At 46.4% G+C, this 20,028-nt stretch overlaps 1 protein-coding gene across 1 annotated transcript; it reads left to right on the top strand.

Moving 5' to 3' along the window:
* Positions 1–243: 243 nt before the first annotated feature.
* Positions 244–19,927, top strand: frg1 (FSHD region gene 1). The gene is made up of 9 exons (XM_080533221.1): positions 244–355; positions 544–611; positions 1,990–2,112; positions 12,684–12,744; positions 15,802–15,916; positions 16,475–16,579; positions 16,999–17,090; positions 19,161–19,271; positions 19,744–19,927. The coding sequence occupies exons 1-9, from the start codon at positions 297–299 to the stop codon at positions 19,778–19,780; spliced, it is 771 nt and encodes a 256-aa protein (XP_080389347.1). The 5' UTR covers positions 244–296; the 3' UTR covers positions 19,781–19,927.
* Positions 19,928–20,028: the final 101 nt, after the last annotated feature.

The following is a 20,028-nucleotide window of genomic DNA, read 5'->3' as shown; positions in this document are numbered from 1 at the left end:
ACTTTGAGCTGCAACGTTTGCAGGGAAAGTGCTATACAAATAAAGGTTATTATTATTATTATTATTATTATTATTATTATTATTATTATTATTATTATTATTACAAAGTTCTACACCTCTACACCAAACCAGTGCTGCTACAGTATTTGCCCCGATTAATAAATCCTGCTCTTTTCATTCTGGATGGACATTGCGTGACATTGTCTGGGCCTCGACAGCCACCGTACTCACCAGTTTGTTGTCTTTCCGTTTTGGAAGACTTTGTTGATCTCGTTAGCTAGCCATCATCTGGATTTATGGCGGAATATTCACACGTAAAAACAACCAAACTTGTCCTGAAAGGTCTAAATAAGGGGTGAGTCGATTCGTCAAAAACAGGTCAATGAAACGTAACTGGCCTATCTAGTAAAACAGTGTTACAGTGAACCTAGCGAGCTAACACGGCTAGCTCAAAGCTAATCATGCTTGATGTTGACTTCAGTCCCCTTTAACCAGGTGTGGTTCTAACGCTGCCCTAATATAACCTAATATAACCCGTTACAGGAAGAAGAAGAAGCACAAGGACAAGAAGAGGAAAAGAGAGGATGCGGAGGAGAAGCCTGACGTTGTTGGTATGTGGTTATGGAGTTAACAATCATTTAACCTGTCTGTTACCAATCTGTATGGCCCTGCCTGGTCAGTGTCTGTATGGCCCTGGTCAGTGGCTGTATGGCCCTGGTCAGTGTCTGTATGGCCCTGGTCAGTGTCTGTATGGCCCTGCCTGGTCAGTGTCTGTATGGCCCTGGTCAGTGTCTGTATGGCCCTGCCTGGTCAGTGTCTGTATGGCCCTGGTCAGTGTCTGTATGGCCCTGGTCAGTGTCTGTATGGCCCTGGTCAGTGTCTGTATGCCCCTGCCTGGTCAGTGTCTGTATGGCCCTGGTCAGTGTCTGTATAGCCCTGGTCAGTGTCTGTATGGCCCTGGTCAGTGTCTGTATGGCCCTGATCAGTGTCTGTATGGCCCTGGTCAGTGTCTGTATGGGCCTGCCTGGTCAGTGTCTGTATGGCCCTGCCTGGTCAGTGTCTGTATGGCCCTGGTCAGTGTCTGTATGGGCCTGCCTGGTCAGTGTCTGTATTGCCCTGGTCAGTGTCTGTATGGCCCTGGTCAGTGTCTGTATGGCCCTGCCTGGTCAGTGTCTGTATGGCCCTGGTCAGTGTCTGTATGGCCCTGGTCAGTGTCTGTATGGCCCTGGTCAGTGTCTGTATGGCCCTGCCTGGTCAGTGTCTGTATGGCCCTGGTCAGTGTCTGTATGGCCCTGCCTGGTCAGTGTCTGTATGGCCCTGGTCAGTGTCTGTATGGCCCTGGTCAGTGTCTGTATGGCCCTGCCTGGTCAGTGTCTGTATGGCCCTGGTCAGTGTCTGTATGGCCCTGGTCAGTGTATGTATGGCCCTGCCTGGTCAGTGTCTGTATGGCCCTGGTCAGTGTCTGTATGGCCCTGGTCAGTGTCTGTATGGCCCTGGTCAGTGTCTGTATGGCCCTGCCTGGTCAGTGTCTGTATGGCCCTGGTCAGTGTCTGTATAGCCCTGGTCAGTGTCTGTATGGCCCTGGTCAGTGTCTGTATGGCCCTGCCTGGTCAGTGTCTGTATGGCCCTGGTCAGTGTCTGTATGGCCCTGCCTGGTCAGTGTCTGTATGGCCCTGGTCAGTGTCTGTATGGCCCTGGTCAGTGTCTGTATGGCCCTGCCTGGTCAGTGTCTGTATGGCCCTGGTCAGTGTCTGTATGGCCCTGGTCAGTGTATGTATGGCCCTGCCTGGTCAGTGTCTGTATGGCCCTGGTCAGTGTCTGTATGGCCCTGCCTGGTCAGTGTCTGTTGGCATGGTTACGGCTGCTTGTCAAGTCATCCAACTGCCGTCCAGTACGATGTTATGCGTGTCTACTGTACCAAAGAGGATGCGAACCTCTCTTGTCCTTATCTAATGTGTCCTAAACCTGTGTGCTCTGTCTACCTGGCAGCGGGCTGGTGGTGCATCAGCTGCTTCGGAGAGATCACAGGAACGGTCGCCATAGAGATGCAGAACAACTCCTACGTCCATGCCCTGGACTCTGGGCTGTTCACTGTCGGCCCCCCCCATAAAGGTAAGGAGGATATGATTACGCTGCGTCCTAATTCTCTGTGCTTGGGCGTTTTCGCTGGACTAGCCGACACTTGGACACTTGCCGTGCAGTCTGACGGCCTTCTCGACTCACCCAATCCCAGTTGAATCACACCTAAGTCACACGTGACTAAATCACACGTGACTCCGGATATTTGTAATAAATGTGCGTATGAGTGTATTCCACTGTACACTAACCATGTCTGGCCATGTGTGGTTGAACTGTAACTGTGAGTGGGAGGGAGAGTAGGTACTGTAGGTAGGTAGGTAGGTGGGGGGAGTAGGTAGGTAATCATCATAGATAAACTTTTAACAATATAATAAGACAATGAATACAAAGATATAGATAAAAGTGTTATTACTGCAACTGTATTCAAGCACTGCTCTTCCCGATATGGCGTGTGAGATTGCAGGTACTGCGTCTGTGTTTTGCCGCTATCTTGCGCGATACGGCGTGTGAGATCGAATGTTAGTGTTTAACCATAACTGCTGTAGAACGTTTTTTTTTTTAGCTAACAAGTAGTCCTTGGGCCAAACCATTTTTCACTACCAAATTCTGGGCAAATCCTAGATGTGATTTTCTTATTCCTATACATCCCTAGATTATGTTTTGATATGATAGACCTTTTGGATTGGCAGCTTATTAGTAGTTATCACCTCGTAAAGGTACGGAGTGCTTTTTTCAAAACCGGAGTTTTGCTTAGAAAAGTCCCCTGCCATATCCTGCTCCCCTTCGCATGATTCGCGCCTAGCTGTGCTGTGATTGTGATAGAGACATGAGCCCTTTCATGTTCTTTATGCGCCTGAGTCTCCTAAACACGTAGAGACCAACCCCGAGTCGATCAATGATTCCTACGATGAGCTATGGTAACTTTACCGCACCTACCCCCTACCCATGAATGCCTAATTTTTGCGGTTTTCCGGAGGTATTGTGCGGTAGGTGCGGGAAAGTTACCATAGCTCAGCGTAGGAAGCTCTGATCGACTCGGGGTTGGTCTCTACTTGTTCAGGAGACCCAGGCGCATAAAGCTAACCTGGCTCATGTCTCTATCACAAGCACAGCCCGAGCTATGCGCGACTGACGCGAAGGGGAGCAGAATATGGCCGGGGACTTTTTGATGGGTAAAACATTTTACCTAATAGATATCACCATGAAACTTCCCCAGTTGATTACTTACATTGAGACAATAATTTTTTGTATTACAAGTTTTCAGAAATGTTCTGTTTAAATATGCAAATGATGTATTATCTACTTAAAATATGAGTTAATTTGCATATCTTTAAAGAACATTTGGACCACAGATTGGATAAAGACAGTAATTAATTACTATACATCCCTAGATTATTATTTGATGTGATAGACCTTGTTGGACCTTGTTGTTAGTAGTTTAATACCTTATCCCCTCTTAAAGTATGGACTGCTGTCATTTAAAATGTGTGTTAGCCTACGTTCTGTACGGGAGTGGACCCGAATGCAGGACACTGAGGCGGAGGCAGATGAACAGTTACATTTATTTAGCCCACAAGGCAGTGAAAGCTGTAGGTGTATGGAGTCCGGTGGTAGGTGTGGTCCAAAATTGGGAGATGTTTTCTGATTTCTGCCGCCCTCAACAAAGTTCTCCATAAGTCCAGGTTTTGGGGTGACACCAGGTTTGAGTTGGAGTCATCATCAGAGCAGTGGATGATGCTGTCCATCATCAGAGCAGTGGATGATGCTGTCCATGATCAGAGCAGTGGGTGATGCTGTCCATGATCAGAGCAGTGGGTGATGCTCTCCATGATCAGAGCAGTGGATGATGCTGTCCATGACAGAGCAGTGGATGATGCTGTCCATGATCAGAGCAGTGGATGATGCTGTCCATGATCAGAGCAGTGGATGATGCTGTCCATGACAGAGCAGTGGATGATGCTGTCCATGATCAGAGCAGTGGATGATGCTGTCCATCATCAGAGCAGTGGATGATGCTGTCCATGATCAGAGCAGTGGATGATGCTGTCCATGATCAGAGCAGTGGATGATGCTGTCCATCATCAGAGCAGTGGATGATGCTGTCCATGCCGCTTTCTTGGCAGGTTGCTGCTGCATTCACCTGAAGTTGGATCCATCATTAGACTTACACTTACTGCTGATGATGTGGGTCTCTGAAATAGAGGAATACATCTAGTTTGACATTAAATTACCAACCTTATTCTAAACTAAAATATTGTCAGGGTGCAGTAATTGGGGCAGATCTCATTACAACTTAGAGGGGCTACAAACAAGGAATCTTCTGTAAATTTAATGTAAATTAAGTTACATTAATATTACTACAATATAAAACCCTGTCTCAAGCCTGGGTACACAACAGGCTACTTTGCTAGTTTAGCTAGCTAACTAAAGTGTTATTAACTATAAATAATAATAATGCATTTTATTTGTATTGCACTTTTCATTCAAAAGAATCTCAGAGTGCTACAGAGTAAAAAAAACTAAAACATAATAAGTTAAAAACATAGTAAAACAACTCAAAATAAATCACAAAAATGAACACAGTTCAACAGTCAAAGGCCTGTCTTAAAAGAGTCCAGGCTCTGTACTGCCCATAGCTGGCTAGGAAGGCTGTTCCACAGGCTCTGTACTGCCCTTAGCTGGCTAGGAAGGCTGTTGCACAGGCTCTGTACTGCCCTTAGCTGGCTAGGAAGGCTGTTCCACAGGCTCTGTACTGCCCTTAGCTGGCTAGGAAGGCTGTTCCACAGGCTCTGTACTGCCCTTAGCTGGCTAGGAAGGCTGTTGCACAGGCTCTGTACTGCCCTTAGCTGGCTAGGAAGGCTGTTCCACAGGCACGGCGGAGCCGAACAGAAGGCTCGGTCCCCCATGGTGCGGAGCCTGGTATTGGGGACCTGGAGGAGCAAACTGTTTGAAGACCTGAGGGTGCGGGTGGAGGTTTGTGGAGTGATGAGTTCTTGTAGATAGGGAGGTGCGTGTCCGTTGATGCATTTGTGGGTGAGAAGAAGGACTTTGTAGTCAACCCTGAATGAGACAGGGAGCCAGTGTAGTGAGTGTAGAACAGGGGTTATGTGCTTGTATTTGTGGACTCTCATCAGGATCCTGGCAGCGCTGTTCTGGATGTATGGCAGCTTCTGTATGCTTTTGCCAGGAATCCCGATGAAGAGCGGATTGCAGTAGTCAAAGGCATGGACAAGTTCTCTGCATCTGACAGGGTTAGAGTGGGACGGAGTTTGGAAATATTTCTCAGATGATAGAAGGAGGTTTTGCACAGGTGTTTTATATGGTCACTGAAGGTCAGGTGAGGGTCAAACCTAACCCCCAGATTTGAAACTGAGGAGGAGAAGAGGATGACTTGACCCTCGAAGGTGAGCTGTGATATGGGCGAAGACTGAACCTGGTGTGGGGTGCCAACAAGACGAGCTTCGGATTTGTTACTGTTTAACTGAAGGAAGTTGTTGTTCATCCATGCCTTTATCTCCTCAAGACAGGTGGTGAGACATGACATGGCTGCAGAGGGGCTTGGGGTAGTTTTAATGTAGAGCTGTGTGTCATCAGCATAACAATGGAAAGACATCCCATATCTGGTGATGACACGACCGAGGGGGAGCATGTAGGTGATGAAGAGGATGGGGCCGAGAACCGACCCCTGTGGAACACCACAGGTAACAGGGAGAAGTCTGGACTTGCATCCTCCCAGTGAGACGTATTCAGTCCTGCCAGAGAGATAGGACTGAAACCACTTCAGTGCAGAGTCTGAGAGTCCAATGGTGGTGTGGAGGCGCTCTAGGAGGATAGTGTGATCCACCATGTCAAATGCTGCTGTCAGGTCCAGGAGGATGTCATTAGCAGTTCATTCGTCACCCTTAGCATAGCCGTTTCTGTACTGTGGGCTGAGCGAAAGCCTGACTGAAATCTTTCAAACAGGTTGTTGTGTTTGAGGTGATCCTGGAGTTGGGAAGCAACTTCCTTCACTAGCACCTTGGACAGGAAGGCAAGGTTGGTGTATGACTTGAGCAGAGCAGTGGGAATGGGGTCCAGGGCGCAAGTGCATGATTTCATTCCTCTAAGGATTTCCATAATGTGGCTCTGTTGAACCTCTGTGAAACATGGGAGAGATGGCAAACTCCCAGGCGAGGGGTTGGTAGCAGAGGGAGACAGAGAGGAAGAGCTGGGCATCAGAGAGCGAATGTTGTTGACCTTGGATCTGAAAAAGTCAATGAAGCTGTTACATCGCTGCTCTGTAGCCTCAGTAGTGGGAGATGGTTGTGGCTTCAGGAGATGATTTATGGTAGAAAAAACTAGCTAGCTAGTTATAATAATAATAATAATAATAATAACTTGCATTTATATAGCACCTTTCAGGGAACCCAAGGTCGCTTCGTTATCTAACCAGTAACCAGCTATACATTACCACTAACTCTAAACTAGCTTGCTAACTTACCTCTAAATATGGATCTGGCTGGGGCTAAGTTAATTTATTTGAGGAGGTAAACACACACTTTATTTGTTTTAAGCACTTTGTTTTAGATTTGTATTCTGGAAAACTATGTAAATTAACGCATATTTTAAGTAGATAATGTATCATTTGTATATTTAAACATACAAATTCAGAAAACAATAAATGTACCCATCCATGGGTTTGACCTTTCATCTGACTCCGCCTCAGTGTCCTGCATTCGGGTCCACAAGTCCCCTGACATATTTTGCTCCCCTTCACGTCAGTCGCGCATAGCTCGGGCTGTGCTTGCGATAGAGACATGAGCCAGGTTAGCTTTATGCGCCTGGGTCTCCTGAACAAGTAGAGACCAACCCCGAGTCGATCAGAGCTTCCTACGCTGAGCTATGGTAACTTTCCCGCACCTACCGCACAATACCTCCGGAAAACCGCAAAAATTAGGCATTCATCGGTAGGGGGTAGGTGCGGTAAAGTTACCATAGCTCATCGTAGGAATCATTGATCGACTCGGGGTTGGTCTCTACGTGTTTAGGAGACTCAGGCGCATAAAGAACATGAAAAGCCTCATGTCTCTATCAAAACCACACCACAGCTAGGCGCGAATCATACGAAGGGGAGCAAGATATGGCAGGGGACTTTTCTAGGCAAAACTCCGGTTTTGAAAAAAGCACTCCGTACCTTTACGAGGTGATAACTACTAATAAGCTGCCAATCCAAAAGGTCTATCATATCAAAACATAATCTAGGGATGTATAGGAATAAGAAAATCACATCTAGGATTTGCCCAGAATTTGGTAGTGAAATGTTCAATTTGGGGGTTTGGCCCAAGGACTAAAGGTTTTAACAAGGTTTTTAGCTCAGTTTTAAATATTTGTAGGGTTTAGACCTGTTTGATTTCTTCTGGGAGTTTGTTCCAGGAGTATGCAGCAGAGTGACTAAACGCTGCTTTACCGTGTTTTGTTTTCACTCTTGGAATGATTAGCTGATTAGTCTCAGCTGACATTAGGGGCCTTGCTGGAATATAGGGTGGAAGGAGATCTGATTATTGATTGATGTACTGATATATTTTGGTCCAAGACCGTTTTGTGATTTGTATGTAATTAGGAGTCAGTATTTTGAATTCAATTCTCTGAGAGACTGGTAGCCAGCGTAGAGATCTCAGGATTGGTGTACGGTAATATGTTCAAACGTAGTTGTTTTTGTTAGGACCCTAGCAGCAGTGGTTTGGATGAGCTGCAATTTACGAACAGCTCCTTTGGATAGGCGTGTTAGTAGACCTTTGCAATAATCAAGTCTACTCTAAATAAATGTATGGATGAGTTTTTCAAGGTCTTGCTTGGACATGAAACCTCTCATTCTTGTTATCAGGTGATAGTAGGCTGGTTTAGTTGTGGAGTTTATGTGGCTCATACAGGTGCTTTTGGTGAGCAGGAGACCCGAGTTTGATTCCCATCAGGTTGCAGCAGCAATAGTCTTAACTCAACTGTGCTCTCATTATATTTACATTTACATATTTGGCATTTAGGAGACGCCTTATTCCAAAGCGACTTACAATCGATACATTTGACTAAGCAAGTGAATCATCAATCCACCAGTCGTAGCAGGAAGAGTAATCTAGCTCAGGCCCGGGGCCATTGGCAGTCTCAGTGATAGAAGGAAAACGTTTATTTATTTATTTAATTAATTAAATATATAGGCAGATATTGGAGAACAGAGAAACAATACAAGGGGGGCAGTAGAAGACTTGGTGGACACAGTAAAGGGGGAAAAGCAGGTGTCTCAGGAGACGCAGTGCTGGGGGGTAGTAGATGTCTCAGGAGGAGCAGTTCAGGAGTAACCTGAAGAGATGGGTCTTCAGTCTCCGACGGAAGATGGGTAGTGACTAGGGGTGGGACGATTAGAAAATGTCATGTCACGATTATCGTGGGCAAAATAATCGCGATCCACGATATTATCGCGAGAATAAAAAAAAATTAAAAAAGAAAAATTAAAAAAAAAAAAAAAAAAAAACTTTAGAATGCCAATAAAACACACTGTAATCACTTTAACTTATATTTTGTTGTATTTTTATATCAATGACAATAAAGACCATTCATTCATTCATTCATTCATAATTCATTACTTCTATTATATACTTTTAATTCATTACTTCAACCATGTCATTATTTTGTTCACTTTTGCACAAGCTGTAATCAAAGATGCTCTGTCTACTTAATGTTAATTCACTGTATGATTTGTTTTTCACGGAGACTATTCTAACGAATTCTATGACATTGAAAATTATTTTTGACTGGATAGGATGCCGTGGCCACACACACCCGTAGTCTATCCGTATCCATTCATTTCAATCCATTTGAGAGCTAGATAAGGACACTTTCGTGACATGAGCTGGGCATGTATACAGTAGGATAGCCTGCACGTTCACACATAGGGCTTTCACACCGGCAGTTCCGAACGCCGGTTCGCGTTCGCGTGTCTGGCGAATGAGCCCGCGTTCGGAACTGCCGGTGTGTAAGCCCTATCAGTGCATCATGATTCATGTTGCTAACGAGCATTCAGATGAATGTCACAGTCACATGTTAACTAACTAGTAAAGCCAGGCTCATTTTACCTGGAGTTCAGAGTACAACGCAGGGTGACGGTCACGGAGGTGCACATGCAAATTGGACGTGTTTGCCCTCGGGGCAGACACTTTCCTCCGGCAAGTTCGGCATGTTGGCTCTTCATCCTGGCGTTCTTGACTTGTGAAGCCAAAGTACTTCCACACATCAGATTTCACTTTTTTATTCGGAGGATACAATGGACACGGGGCCGATGCAGCCATGGTGTATGCTAGCATACTAGTGACTGACTGACAACGCTGACTTGACAGTCACGTGCAGGCTGAACAATCCCGCGAGACAAATTTCTGTGAGGATATTCGCGCGCGGCTCATGTGAGAAATCAAAATTATATTACTATGTATTTATAACATACGATTATGACGATTATTCAACTAATTAAAATTCTCCACGATAAAGTTATCGCGTGTGTTTTTATCGCGATTAACGATAATCACGATAATCGTCCCATCCCTAGTAGTGACTGCAGTTCTGACAGCCGTGGGAAGCTCATTCCACCAGCGGGGAGCTGGTGGTTATAATAAGAGAGAAACAATGTAGTCATGGTGATCAAACTCATTATGCACAACACACATTAGTCACAGTACTGGTTATCTTTGCATTAGCCCTATGAGCTGAAGCCTGGGCGTTAGAGCGGGGAGTTCATGCAAGTCTCCAGGTCTCAGGCAAGCTCACCTAGCATACAAACATAGTTTAGTCAACTTCTACAGGCAAGCTCACCTAGCATACAAACATAGTTTAGTCAACTTCTGCAGGCAAGCGTCACAGTCAGTTGACGAGAGCTCTGTTTGCTCATGACAGGTGTGATTTTGACATTGGGTATTCCATGCATGCTGTGATTGTTTGTGAACATGAACATTTTATTTTATTTTTATTTGGTAGAACAAGCAGTGGCATTTTCAGAACCTATCACAGTTGCTAATGCATTCTTCAGATCAAACTTCACATGCAAACTTCACAGAGGAACTGCCGGCGGTTAGTCTAGTCAGAATGATTACCCATTATTAAACCACACAATGTAGCCTAAACGGGCACGATTAGAAATGTAAAAAAAAAATCTAAAAAATCTAGTGCTTCCTTTTTTGGAATAATATTATTTTTGAAATGCCAGCCTGTTCAGTATATCGGCCTAAGTGGCGTCATGGAATGGCTGCCTCTGACGTGCACTCACTCACACGACGGAGCAGAGGAGACGGAGGCAGTAGTTGTTGTGAAGAATTAATGACTCCCAGTAGACGCCTGCAGAACCTCTCCTGGGACGCCAGTTTGCCTCTCGCATTCCAATACTGAGAAAGTACGTAATGAAAAGACTCATAATGGAAGTCGTGTTCCATTAGCGTGGCTAGCCTGGCAAAGTGGAAGGCAATTTTTAGTATCCATTCATTTGTGATGGGGAAGCGGTGTGGAGGAAAAAAAAGAGGGGGAAAAACAGGACACGATAATTGTTTCCTCAGAATTCATTTTCTGCTTTTTCGAATGACCACGGCGACATTCAGCTTGTGCGCGTGCCGGGGCCGAGCCTCTAAAATAAAAACCATTTTGTCTCCAAGTTGTGCTTATCGATTTGCTGCGTTTTCTCTCCGAATCAATTTGGAATGACATTCTAAGAGACTGGACGCAGACGATAAGAATGGACTCCACTGAACGCTACCATACGGGTCGGAATCAATAAGCCAGTAATTCCTGCTCTGCTGCCCGGGAGGGAATGGTTTAGAGAGGGAGCGGGCCTGTCTCCACACACACACAACAGAGCTTAATATGTTCTCTGTCCTCTCAGCCACGTTATGGACTATTATCAATATGTATCTGTCGTCACGGACGAATTATGGAGCTCTGCCCCACGTGCAGAGAGGGGGGTGGGGGGGTGGGAGAGGGCACCGGACTGAGTTAGAATGCAACAGCAAATAAGGGCAGATCATATGTGTGAGTGTCTGTCTCTTGTCTGTCTGTCTCTTGTCTGTCTGTCTGTCTGTCTCTTGTCTGTCTGCCTGTCTCTTGTCTGTCTGTCTGTCTCTTGTCTGTTTCTCTGTCTCTTGTCTGTCTGTCTGTCTGCCTGTCTCTTGTCTGTCTGTCTGTCTCTTGTCTGTCTGTCTCTTGTCTGTCTGTCTGTCTCTTGTCTGTCTGTCTCTTGTCTGTCTCTCTGTCTCTTGTCTGTCTGTCTGTCTGTCTCTTGTCTGTCTGTCTCTTGTCTGTCTCTTGTCTGTCTCTTGTATGTCTGTCTGTCTGTCTGTCTCTTGTCCGTCTGTCTGTCTCTCTGCCTGCTTGTCTGTCTCCTATTTCTCTCCCTCTCCCTACGAGGTCAGAGTCGGGCACGTGTACAAACAGGTCAAAGTGAGTGTCGCGGTTGGTGGAAGAGCGGGGGTAGCTAAACAAAAGCTTTTAAGGTGCTTCCCCTTCGCCTTTAGTCCAGACCAGTTTCCCTTTCCAAAGATGGGGTTGTTTCTTCTGAGGTTCCGTTCAGCCGCTCCCGTTTTCTGAAGGGAAGACGGGGGGGGAGCGGTGAGATTGAACCGTCTCCGGTTCCCCTGGGGGCAACACGGAGCTCCTCTGGAGGAGATGAAAGAAGACGGGAGAGAGGTAGCATTACGGAGGGAGAGAGGGAGAGCGGGGGATGTGGATTAGAGGGATCTCCCTTTCATGAGATGTTCTGTTAGAGCTCCAGGGTGGGGGTGATGTAGCCCTGGGGCGGTGGGAGAAGCACCCCCTCAAACCCTCCGCAGGATGAAGCCGCTCTCCCCCCCGGAGGTCACCGGGAGACACGTGGAGGTCAGGGAGAGAGGGAGGAAAGTCCACTCGTGAAGGAAAGGACTCCAGGATTGGAAGCCAATTCAGAGCCGGGAGATGTAAACTGCACTCCACGCTTCTACATTTTTATTATTATTAAAAAACAAATTAAACTCTGTAAGGCCCTAGTCATGAAGGAAAGGAGACGGAAGCCATTTGAGAACATTGAGACACGAGGCCCACATGTTGTTTTAGTGTCATCCAGCTGTCAGAGTCATGATGGGGGTGGCTACTCCACACAGCAGCACCACAGCGGGGAGCGCGTCTGCGAGGTGTTCTGTTATTCACTCTGTGGTATCTAGAACACGAGGGCCGTGTGTCCCGGGGGTAGGCGTACTGTGAGAGGAAATTGTGCATATTGTCTCGTTCTGCGGCAACGCATCGTTGTTGAACCGCGGTGCGCTGAAGATATGTCAGGAACTGGGCTCGGGAATGTGAAATTGTACAGTTATTGTTCCAGTGGTGTAACAGCAGAATGCTAATTCCGGCACTGTGTTTTTATTTTTATTTTATTTTATTTCTTGAATCCCTCTCTGCTCCCTATCTTAGATAATAAACTTATCTAAAGACGTTTTTTATTTTATTTTATAAAAACCCCAGATAATAATCCACAGCTGCAGCTGATCCCTTCAACTTCATCTGATTAGAATATCATTCTCTGATTGGTGACGTAAGGATTTAAAAAAGAAAGAAATGTGTTTCAGGTGAAGATGAAGGTCCGGACCCACCGGAGCAGTTTACCGCCATCAAGCTGTCTGAGTCCAGGTGAGTCTAGAACACAACTGTCTGAGTCCAGGTGGGTTTAGAACACAACTGTCTGAGTCCAGGTGGGTTTAGAACACAACTGTCTGAGTCCAGGTGGGTTTAGAACACAACTGTCTGAGTCCAGGTGGGTTTAGAACAGAACCCACTTCTTTAACTTACTACTTAATTCACCTCCAAAATCATACTTTCTTACTCTTTCACATACAGTTTGACATGGATTCTCAGTCTAGACCAGTGGTTCTCAACCTTTTTTGGGCCAGCGCCCCCCTGTCCATTATCCAGGTCTCTTACCGCCCCCCATAAAAAAATGTTGGCTTTTTTTCTTCCCTGAATATTAATGTTGACTAATATTCTGTGTTATATCATTTAAAAAGCATGTCACTGAATGCCAAATAATGGATTTGATTTAACTGGGTTGGAATATCATTATCATTAGTTTACCAGAGAGCAGAAAAGCCATGTGAATGTGAATAAAAATGCTGTTTATGAGTGTTAAACAAACTCAGACAACATCAGAGAATACAAACAGACTGTTTTATGATGCTAATATTTATTAATTTGTTATTAGACTTTGTTAACACAGTTCCAAAGTTCAGAGCACTGCGCTCTGGGACCGCTCAGAGATGGGTGCTCTGACTGAAAAGACGGTTTGCCCGAGCGAACTGACCGTTCGTGCATTTACGAATGTACCTGTAATAACACTGCTGACAGCTGATCAATCGCAAGCAGACAGAGTAGTGGTTTCCTATAGCAACAAAAGACGCTGACAGCTGGTCGGAGTGCTTATGTGTTCGTTTCCAGGGCATCACATGAGGAGCAACATATCACTAAAAAGCGATCGTATATATTTTAGTTTGTAAACGTTAAGACGAACACATCGCAATGCTAACCTCAGAATGGCACTAGGGATAACATCCACAACAACACTTAACAGTAATACATTTATGTAATATACTGTAATGAACCTGCGAGGGGAAGGGACATTCGTAGCTGATTTCTCCAGGTTAGATTATTGGTAAGCGACAGAGAACTTTCCGGACTGGTTTATTACAATACGATCGCTTTTTTGAGATAGGTTGTTCCTGCTGTGATGTTCTGGTATGGTGGTATGGTATTAGCACTCATTTTAACTAAATTAAATAAGCTGTATTGAAAGGAAGCGAACGCATAAGCGCAGAGGGTAGTGTGTATACGCGGGGAGGGAGTATTTGGCACGACAGGCTTACGTCACCGGCGGGGACATGGACTGAGTATCAAAACTAACAAGAAATATTCTCTCTCGCTTATAGCCAACAATTACAATGAGCCTACAAACTGAAACACATGTCACTCAAGCATAGCCTACAAGGAAAACACTCATAGAAATTAAACAAGACCGTAAATTAAACAACACCTTATCGCTGTTAGATGAGCAACACAAATTAAATAGCCTATTCCTCATAAATCTTCACCAACTGGCTAAATCCAAAGACAATCAACTATTTACAGTTATATAGCCTATTCCACTCCTATCCGTGTTCATTTGCGGGTGCTATGCAAGAAAAGGATGGCAAGGGTTGAAACATGACATTACAGATGGGATGAACCGGGGTTCTTTCTATCGTAGACTAGCATAGTATTGCAATTTCTGCACTGTACATGAACTGTCAAGATTCTTCTACAATGCAGCTTACCCAGACACATTGGAAACTATCAAAAGCTCTGCCTTTGCTAGCTGAGTTTTTAGCTTCATCTTCTTGTTGACACTCTCACTCTCACAAAAAAATGTGGGCGCTGCGCTACGTGTGTCTGCGTCACAGAGCCCGGCCAAGTTCAGAGCACTGCGCTCTGGGAGCGCTCACAGATGGGTGCTCTGACTGAAAAGACGGTTTGTCCGAGCGAAATGACCGTTCGTGCATTTACGAACGTACCCGTAATAACACTGCTGACAGCTGTTTTTCATGAGAAAAATACTTAATGCGCGAACGCCCCCCAAGAACACCTCAACGCCCCCCTTTTAAAATTATCTGTTCCAGCGCCCCCCGATGTTGTCTGAACGCCCCCGTTGAGAAACGATGGTCTAGACCAACAGCATTGCATGACACACCTCAACTACTCGTAGTGTTCTAAAATAGATTGTTGCCGCAAGCATTCTCTTTGTAAGCGTTACATCTTCCTTTTCGCTAATTTCAGATGCATTTTGAATGCACCCACCAGGGGGATTATGGTAGATGGTAGTCTGGATATGTGGACAGATAAAGAGACAAACTAGATAGATATAGTAGGTTCTAGATAACGCTTCTAGATAAAGGTTCTAGATATAGGTTCTAGATTTATTTAACCTTTATTTTACCAGGAAGTCACATTGAGGTTAAAACCTCTTTTACAAGAGAGACCTGGCCAAGACAGGGTCAAAATAGTAGCTTAAAAAACAGTTCAAATAACAAGACAGGACATAAGACAGTGGCAACAATACAATAGACAAACAATGGTAGGGGTATTTACAAGGTGATTAAAACATTGAGAAGTCTAACCAAAGCAGGTACATCGAGCGGTGACCACATCCTTTAATCTACGCTTGAAGATACTTATGGAAATAAGGGCCTCTAATTTAAAAGTAGTCTGTAGGTCATTCCAAGACCAAGGGCCATAATAAGACAAGCTTGCCCTTCCAACATTGTTCATGATAAGTGGCACCTTGTATTGTAGCCATCTACGAGACCTGAGACCCGAGCCACTCGGTATAGGGATGAACTTCAGGCGCAGATAATTCGGTAAGAAGCCAGAGATGATTTTAAACACAAGAGTGTACCAGTGATAAATAACAATAATAATAATAATAATAATAATAATAGTGATAGATAACGCTTCTAGATAAAGGTTCTAGATATAGGTTCTAGATAACGCTTCTAGATTACGCTTCTAGATTACGCTTCTAGATAAAGGTTCTAGATATAGGTTCTAGATAAAGGTTCTAGATTACGCTTCTAGATAAAGGTTCTAGATTACGCTTCTAGATAAAGGTTCTAGGTTCCTGTAGCCTGTAAATGATGAATCCCACTGTTCTCTTGTCTGCAGGGTCGCCCTGAAGTCCGGCTACGGCAAGTACCTGGGGATCAACTCGGACGGCGTGGTCGTGGGACGCTCGGACGCCATCGGCTCCAGGGAACAGTGGGAACCCGTCTTCCAGGACGTGAGTGGTGGAGCCCGCTGGTCGACCGAAGCTGACCCGCTCTAGCTAGCCAACCGAAGCGGAACGTCTTTCAGTAATCGTATCAGACGCAGAGTGCCAAAGGATATTCAGCAGCGGTCCTTTTTCTACAACACAACTTGTTTCCTTTAAAGCTTGAGTTGGCGATTTAGCCAGAATACGCATAGGGGTATCATGGGAGTTTCGACGACGCGTCTGGTTTCTGTGAAGCCAGGGGGCTCAATGCACTTCACAGGCCACGTTACGGAGACAATGAACAAACATGGCGTCTCTTCTGCACAGCTGGCTGTGGTGTTCATCTGCCAGGAGTGGATGTCTCTTCATCTCGTGTGCATCACACACACACACACACACACACACACAGACACATAAGGCTTAACACTCTCCTCGTAGGCTTTTTACCCCCGGGGGGACGGAATCTCAGCGCGCGACGACACTCGTCTGACAGGCTTATCATCCCTCTGTTCCATCTCTCTGTTTTTCACCTCCCGTTCTCTCTCTCTCTCTATCTCTCTCTCTTCTCGCTCTGGGTTTCCTCAGGGTAAGATGGCGCTCATGGCCGCCAATAGCTGCTTCATCTCCTACAGCGAGAGTGGAGACATCGAGGCCAAGACCAAGGCGGCGGGGGAGGGGGAGATAGTGAAGGTGAAGTGTACTCACACACACACACACACACACACACACACTCAAACACGGGATAAAAATAACACATTGCCTCAGAACATTACTAGACGACAGGTTTGTTGCTGTTCCGCATGCAACTGTTTTCACTTTACCTCTCTCCTTCTCTCTCTCTCTCACACCTTACCCCCCCTCTCTCCTTCTCTCCCTCTCCCTCTCACCTCTCTCCCTCTCTTACTTTTACCTCTCCTTCTCTCTCTCTCCCTCTCTCTCTTACTTTTACCTCTCTCCTTCTCTCTCTCTCTCACTTTAACCTCTACTTCTCTCCCTCTCTCTCCCTCTCCCTCTCCCTCTCTCTCTCCCTCTCCCTCTCCCTCTCCCTCCCTCTCCCTCTCCCTCTCTCTCTCCCTCTCTCTCTCTCTCTCTCTCTGGATGGTGAACAGATCCGGTCGTGCACGGAGAGGGAGGTGAAGCGGAACGATTGCATTGCAGACGAGGACAGAGGCAACGTGAAGAACTGTGAGGTCAACTATGTGTACGTACCTCCTGCTCACCTGCTACGCTCATACACAACACACACACACACACACACACATACATACATTCACCCACACAACAGAGACACACACAGACACACAAAGACACACACACACACACAGCAGAGATTCACACACACAACAGAGACACACACACACACACACTCACCCACAAAACAGAGACACACACACACACACACACACAACAGAGACACACACACACACACACACACCCACAAAACAGAGACACACACACACACACACACACACATAGCAGATTCACACACACACACACACACACACTGCATTGATGTACCAGCAATTATACAGGATAGGGGGTCTTTTACTCAGAGAACAGTACAATAATGCAGTCTAGCCATATATTCAGTGTGTGTGTGTGTGTGTGTGTTTGGTTTTCCATTCCGAGGGAGGGAGGCGACCGTGTGACCTTCCCTAGACAGACAGTCTTTTCCGTCCCGTCGCCCCCGACAACCTTCCGCCTCGCTCGGGCGAGATTCTGACAACTCAATCCCAGTCTCCAGGGGTTACTGCACAGAGAGAGGAGGACGACCAGACAGGCCGCCATCTCATCATCGCCCCTCCCCCACACGCCTTTAAAGGGGCCTTCCGCCCGTGGTGGGGGGGGGGGGGGGGCAGAGCGTGGAGACCACTGCCAGGGTTTTTTTACGAACCCATTTGCGGCCCATTAGGTTTCCGAGGCGACACGCCACACACAAGGTTGTTCCGCCAAGCTCTGACATCTCCTTCTCCTCTTTCTTTTTTTTTTCTATCTTCCCCCACTCTCCTCCTCCTTCCTCCTCCTCCTCCTCCTCCTCCCTCCTCCTTCTCCTCCCTCCTCCTCCCTCCTCCTTCTCCCTCCTCCTCCCCCTCCTCCTCCTTCTCCCTCCTCCTCCCCCTCCCCCTCCTCCTTCTCCTCCTCCCCCCTTCTCCTTCTCCTCCTCCTCCTCCTCCCTCTCCCTCCTCCTCCTCCCTCCTCCTCCCTCCTTTCAGGAGAGAAGCAGGGGGAATGGACTCATCACGTTGACGTGGCGATAATGGCCGTACGTGAGGCCCGGATGTAGTACTTAGCTGTGTGTGTGTGTGTGTGTGTGTCTACGCGTGCGTGTGTGTACGTTCTGAACCGTAAACCACTGTCAGAACACCTCCCGCTACGAGCCCGTAAGTGTCTTTAACGCGGCCGCTAAAATCCTTTATTTGTTGCCGGTGTCGCTGAGATCAGTATTTATTAGCTATTACGCTACGTTCACTCCAACGGAGGTGCGGCGCTTCAAAGCTCCGGGTCGCCCTCCACTCTGTTGTCATCGACAACGTAGCAGTCGGCTTTCCGTCAGTCGTCCCATCGTCGACGGTGCCAAGTTCGAAAGTCGTTCGAAAGTCGTTCGAACCTCTCGCGGTTTATGAACTCGATAAAGGGAAATCCGGGCTTACGTTTGATTAAATCTCGCGAGATTGATCAAATCAGACAGATATAGTGAAGACAGACAGGAAGGTAAGGAGAAGAAGGGAGAGAGGGCATGTCAGCAGGGCATGGGCCGGATTCGAACCCATGCTGACATGGGTATATGTGTGCACTGAAGACCGCTGGACCGCCCCAGGCCACAGGCCTGGAATTGTCCATACGTCTGGATTTTCCTTTAGCGACATCGATGGGATACCGCCCTGTGTTCTCCTGTGTTCTCACGTGTTCTCCTGTGTTCTCATGTGTTCTCTCATGTGTTCTCATGTGTTCTCCTGTGTTCTCCTGTGTTCTCCTGTGTTCTCATGTGTTCTCCTGTGTTCTCATGTGTTCTCATGTGTTCTCCTGTGTTCTCATGTGTTCTCTCATGTGTTCTCCTGTGTTCTCATGTGTTCTCTCATGTGTTCTCTCATGTGTTCTCTCATGTGTTCTCTCATGTGTTCTCACGTGTTCTCATGTGTTCTCCTGTGTTCTCATGTGTTCTCATGTGTTCTCCTGTGTTCTCATGTGTTCTCATGTGTTCTCTCATGTGTTCTCTCATGTGTTCTCTCATGTTCTCATGTGTTCTCCTGTGTTCTCCTGTGTTCTCCAGGAAGAAGTTCCAGAGTTTCCAGGACAGGCGTCTGAGGGTGAACGAGGAGGACAACGGCTCGCTGAAGAAAGCCAGGACGGACGGGAAGTTTCACGAAACGCTGTTAGACAGGTACGAGGAGGGAGAGGGAGGGGAGGGGACAGGGAGAGGGAGAGGGAGAGGGAGAGGGAGAGGGAGAGGGAGAGGGAGGGAGGGAGGGAGGTAGTGGAGAGGGAGAGGTAGGGAGGGTGAGAGGAGTGAGAGGGAGGGGAAAGGAGGGAGAGAGAGAGGGAGAGGGAGGGAATGGGAGGGGAGGGGAAAGGGAGAGGGAGGGGAAAGGAGGGAGGGAGGGAGGGAGAGGGAGGGAGGGAGGGAGAGAGAGATTTTTATGGTAATTATTTAGTCTCTACACATACTGCAGTAGTAGTACAATAATCAGTTCAACTGCAGAGACATTGTCAACATGTTTTTTGGAACCAGTTTGCGACTCCCAAGCTGACAGTAGTCACACAGATAAGTGTAGATGATATATGGCTGGTGGGTAACATAGAGGAGTAAAGTCTGAGAATAACCTGTTCTGTTTGGTTGGTTGTTTTATCTCCAGGAGAGCCAAGATGAAAGCAGACAGATACTGCAAGTGAAGACACACGAAGACGTCAATTTCCGACGCATCTTTATCATTTGTTGTGAATGAAAAAGCCTTCCTTTTATTTTGTATGTAAGTTTGATTGACTGATTAAGGATGTAATGTAAATGGTCACCTTTTTATCATGAATAAATTGTATTTGGTCAAGAAAACACAGATTGTGCTATATGAGTTTGCTGTTCTTCTTACTCAATCGCTCAAAATGAAGATATTTGTCCCAACACACAGAGGATCTGCCGGCTG

Source organism: Nansenia antarctica, assembly GCF_963989245.1.
Source record: "Nansenia antarctica genome assembly, chromosome: 6".
NCBI lineage: Eukaryota > Metazoa > Chordata > Actinopteri > Argentiniformes > Microstomatidae > Nansenia > Nansenia antarctica.
The sequence above is the reverse complement of the archived record's forward strand: the minus strand, read 5'-3'. Positions and strand labels throughout refer to the sequence as shown.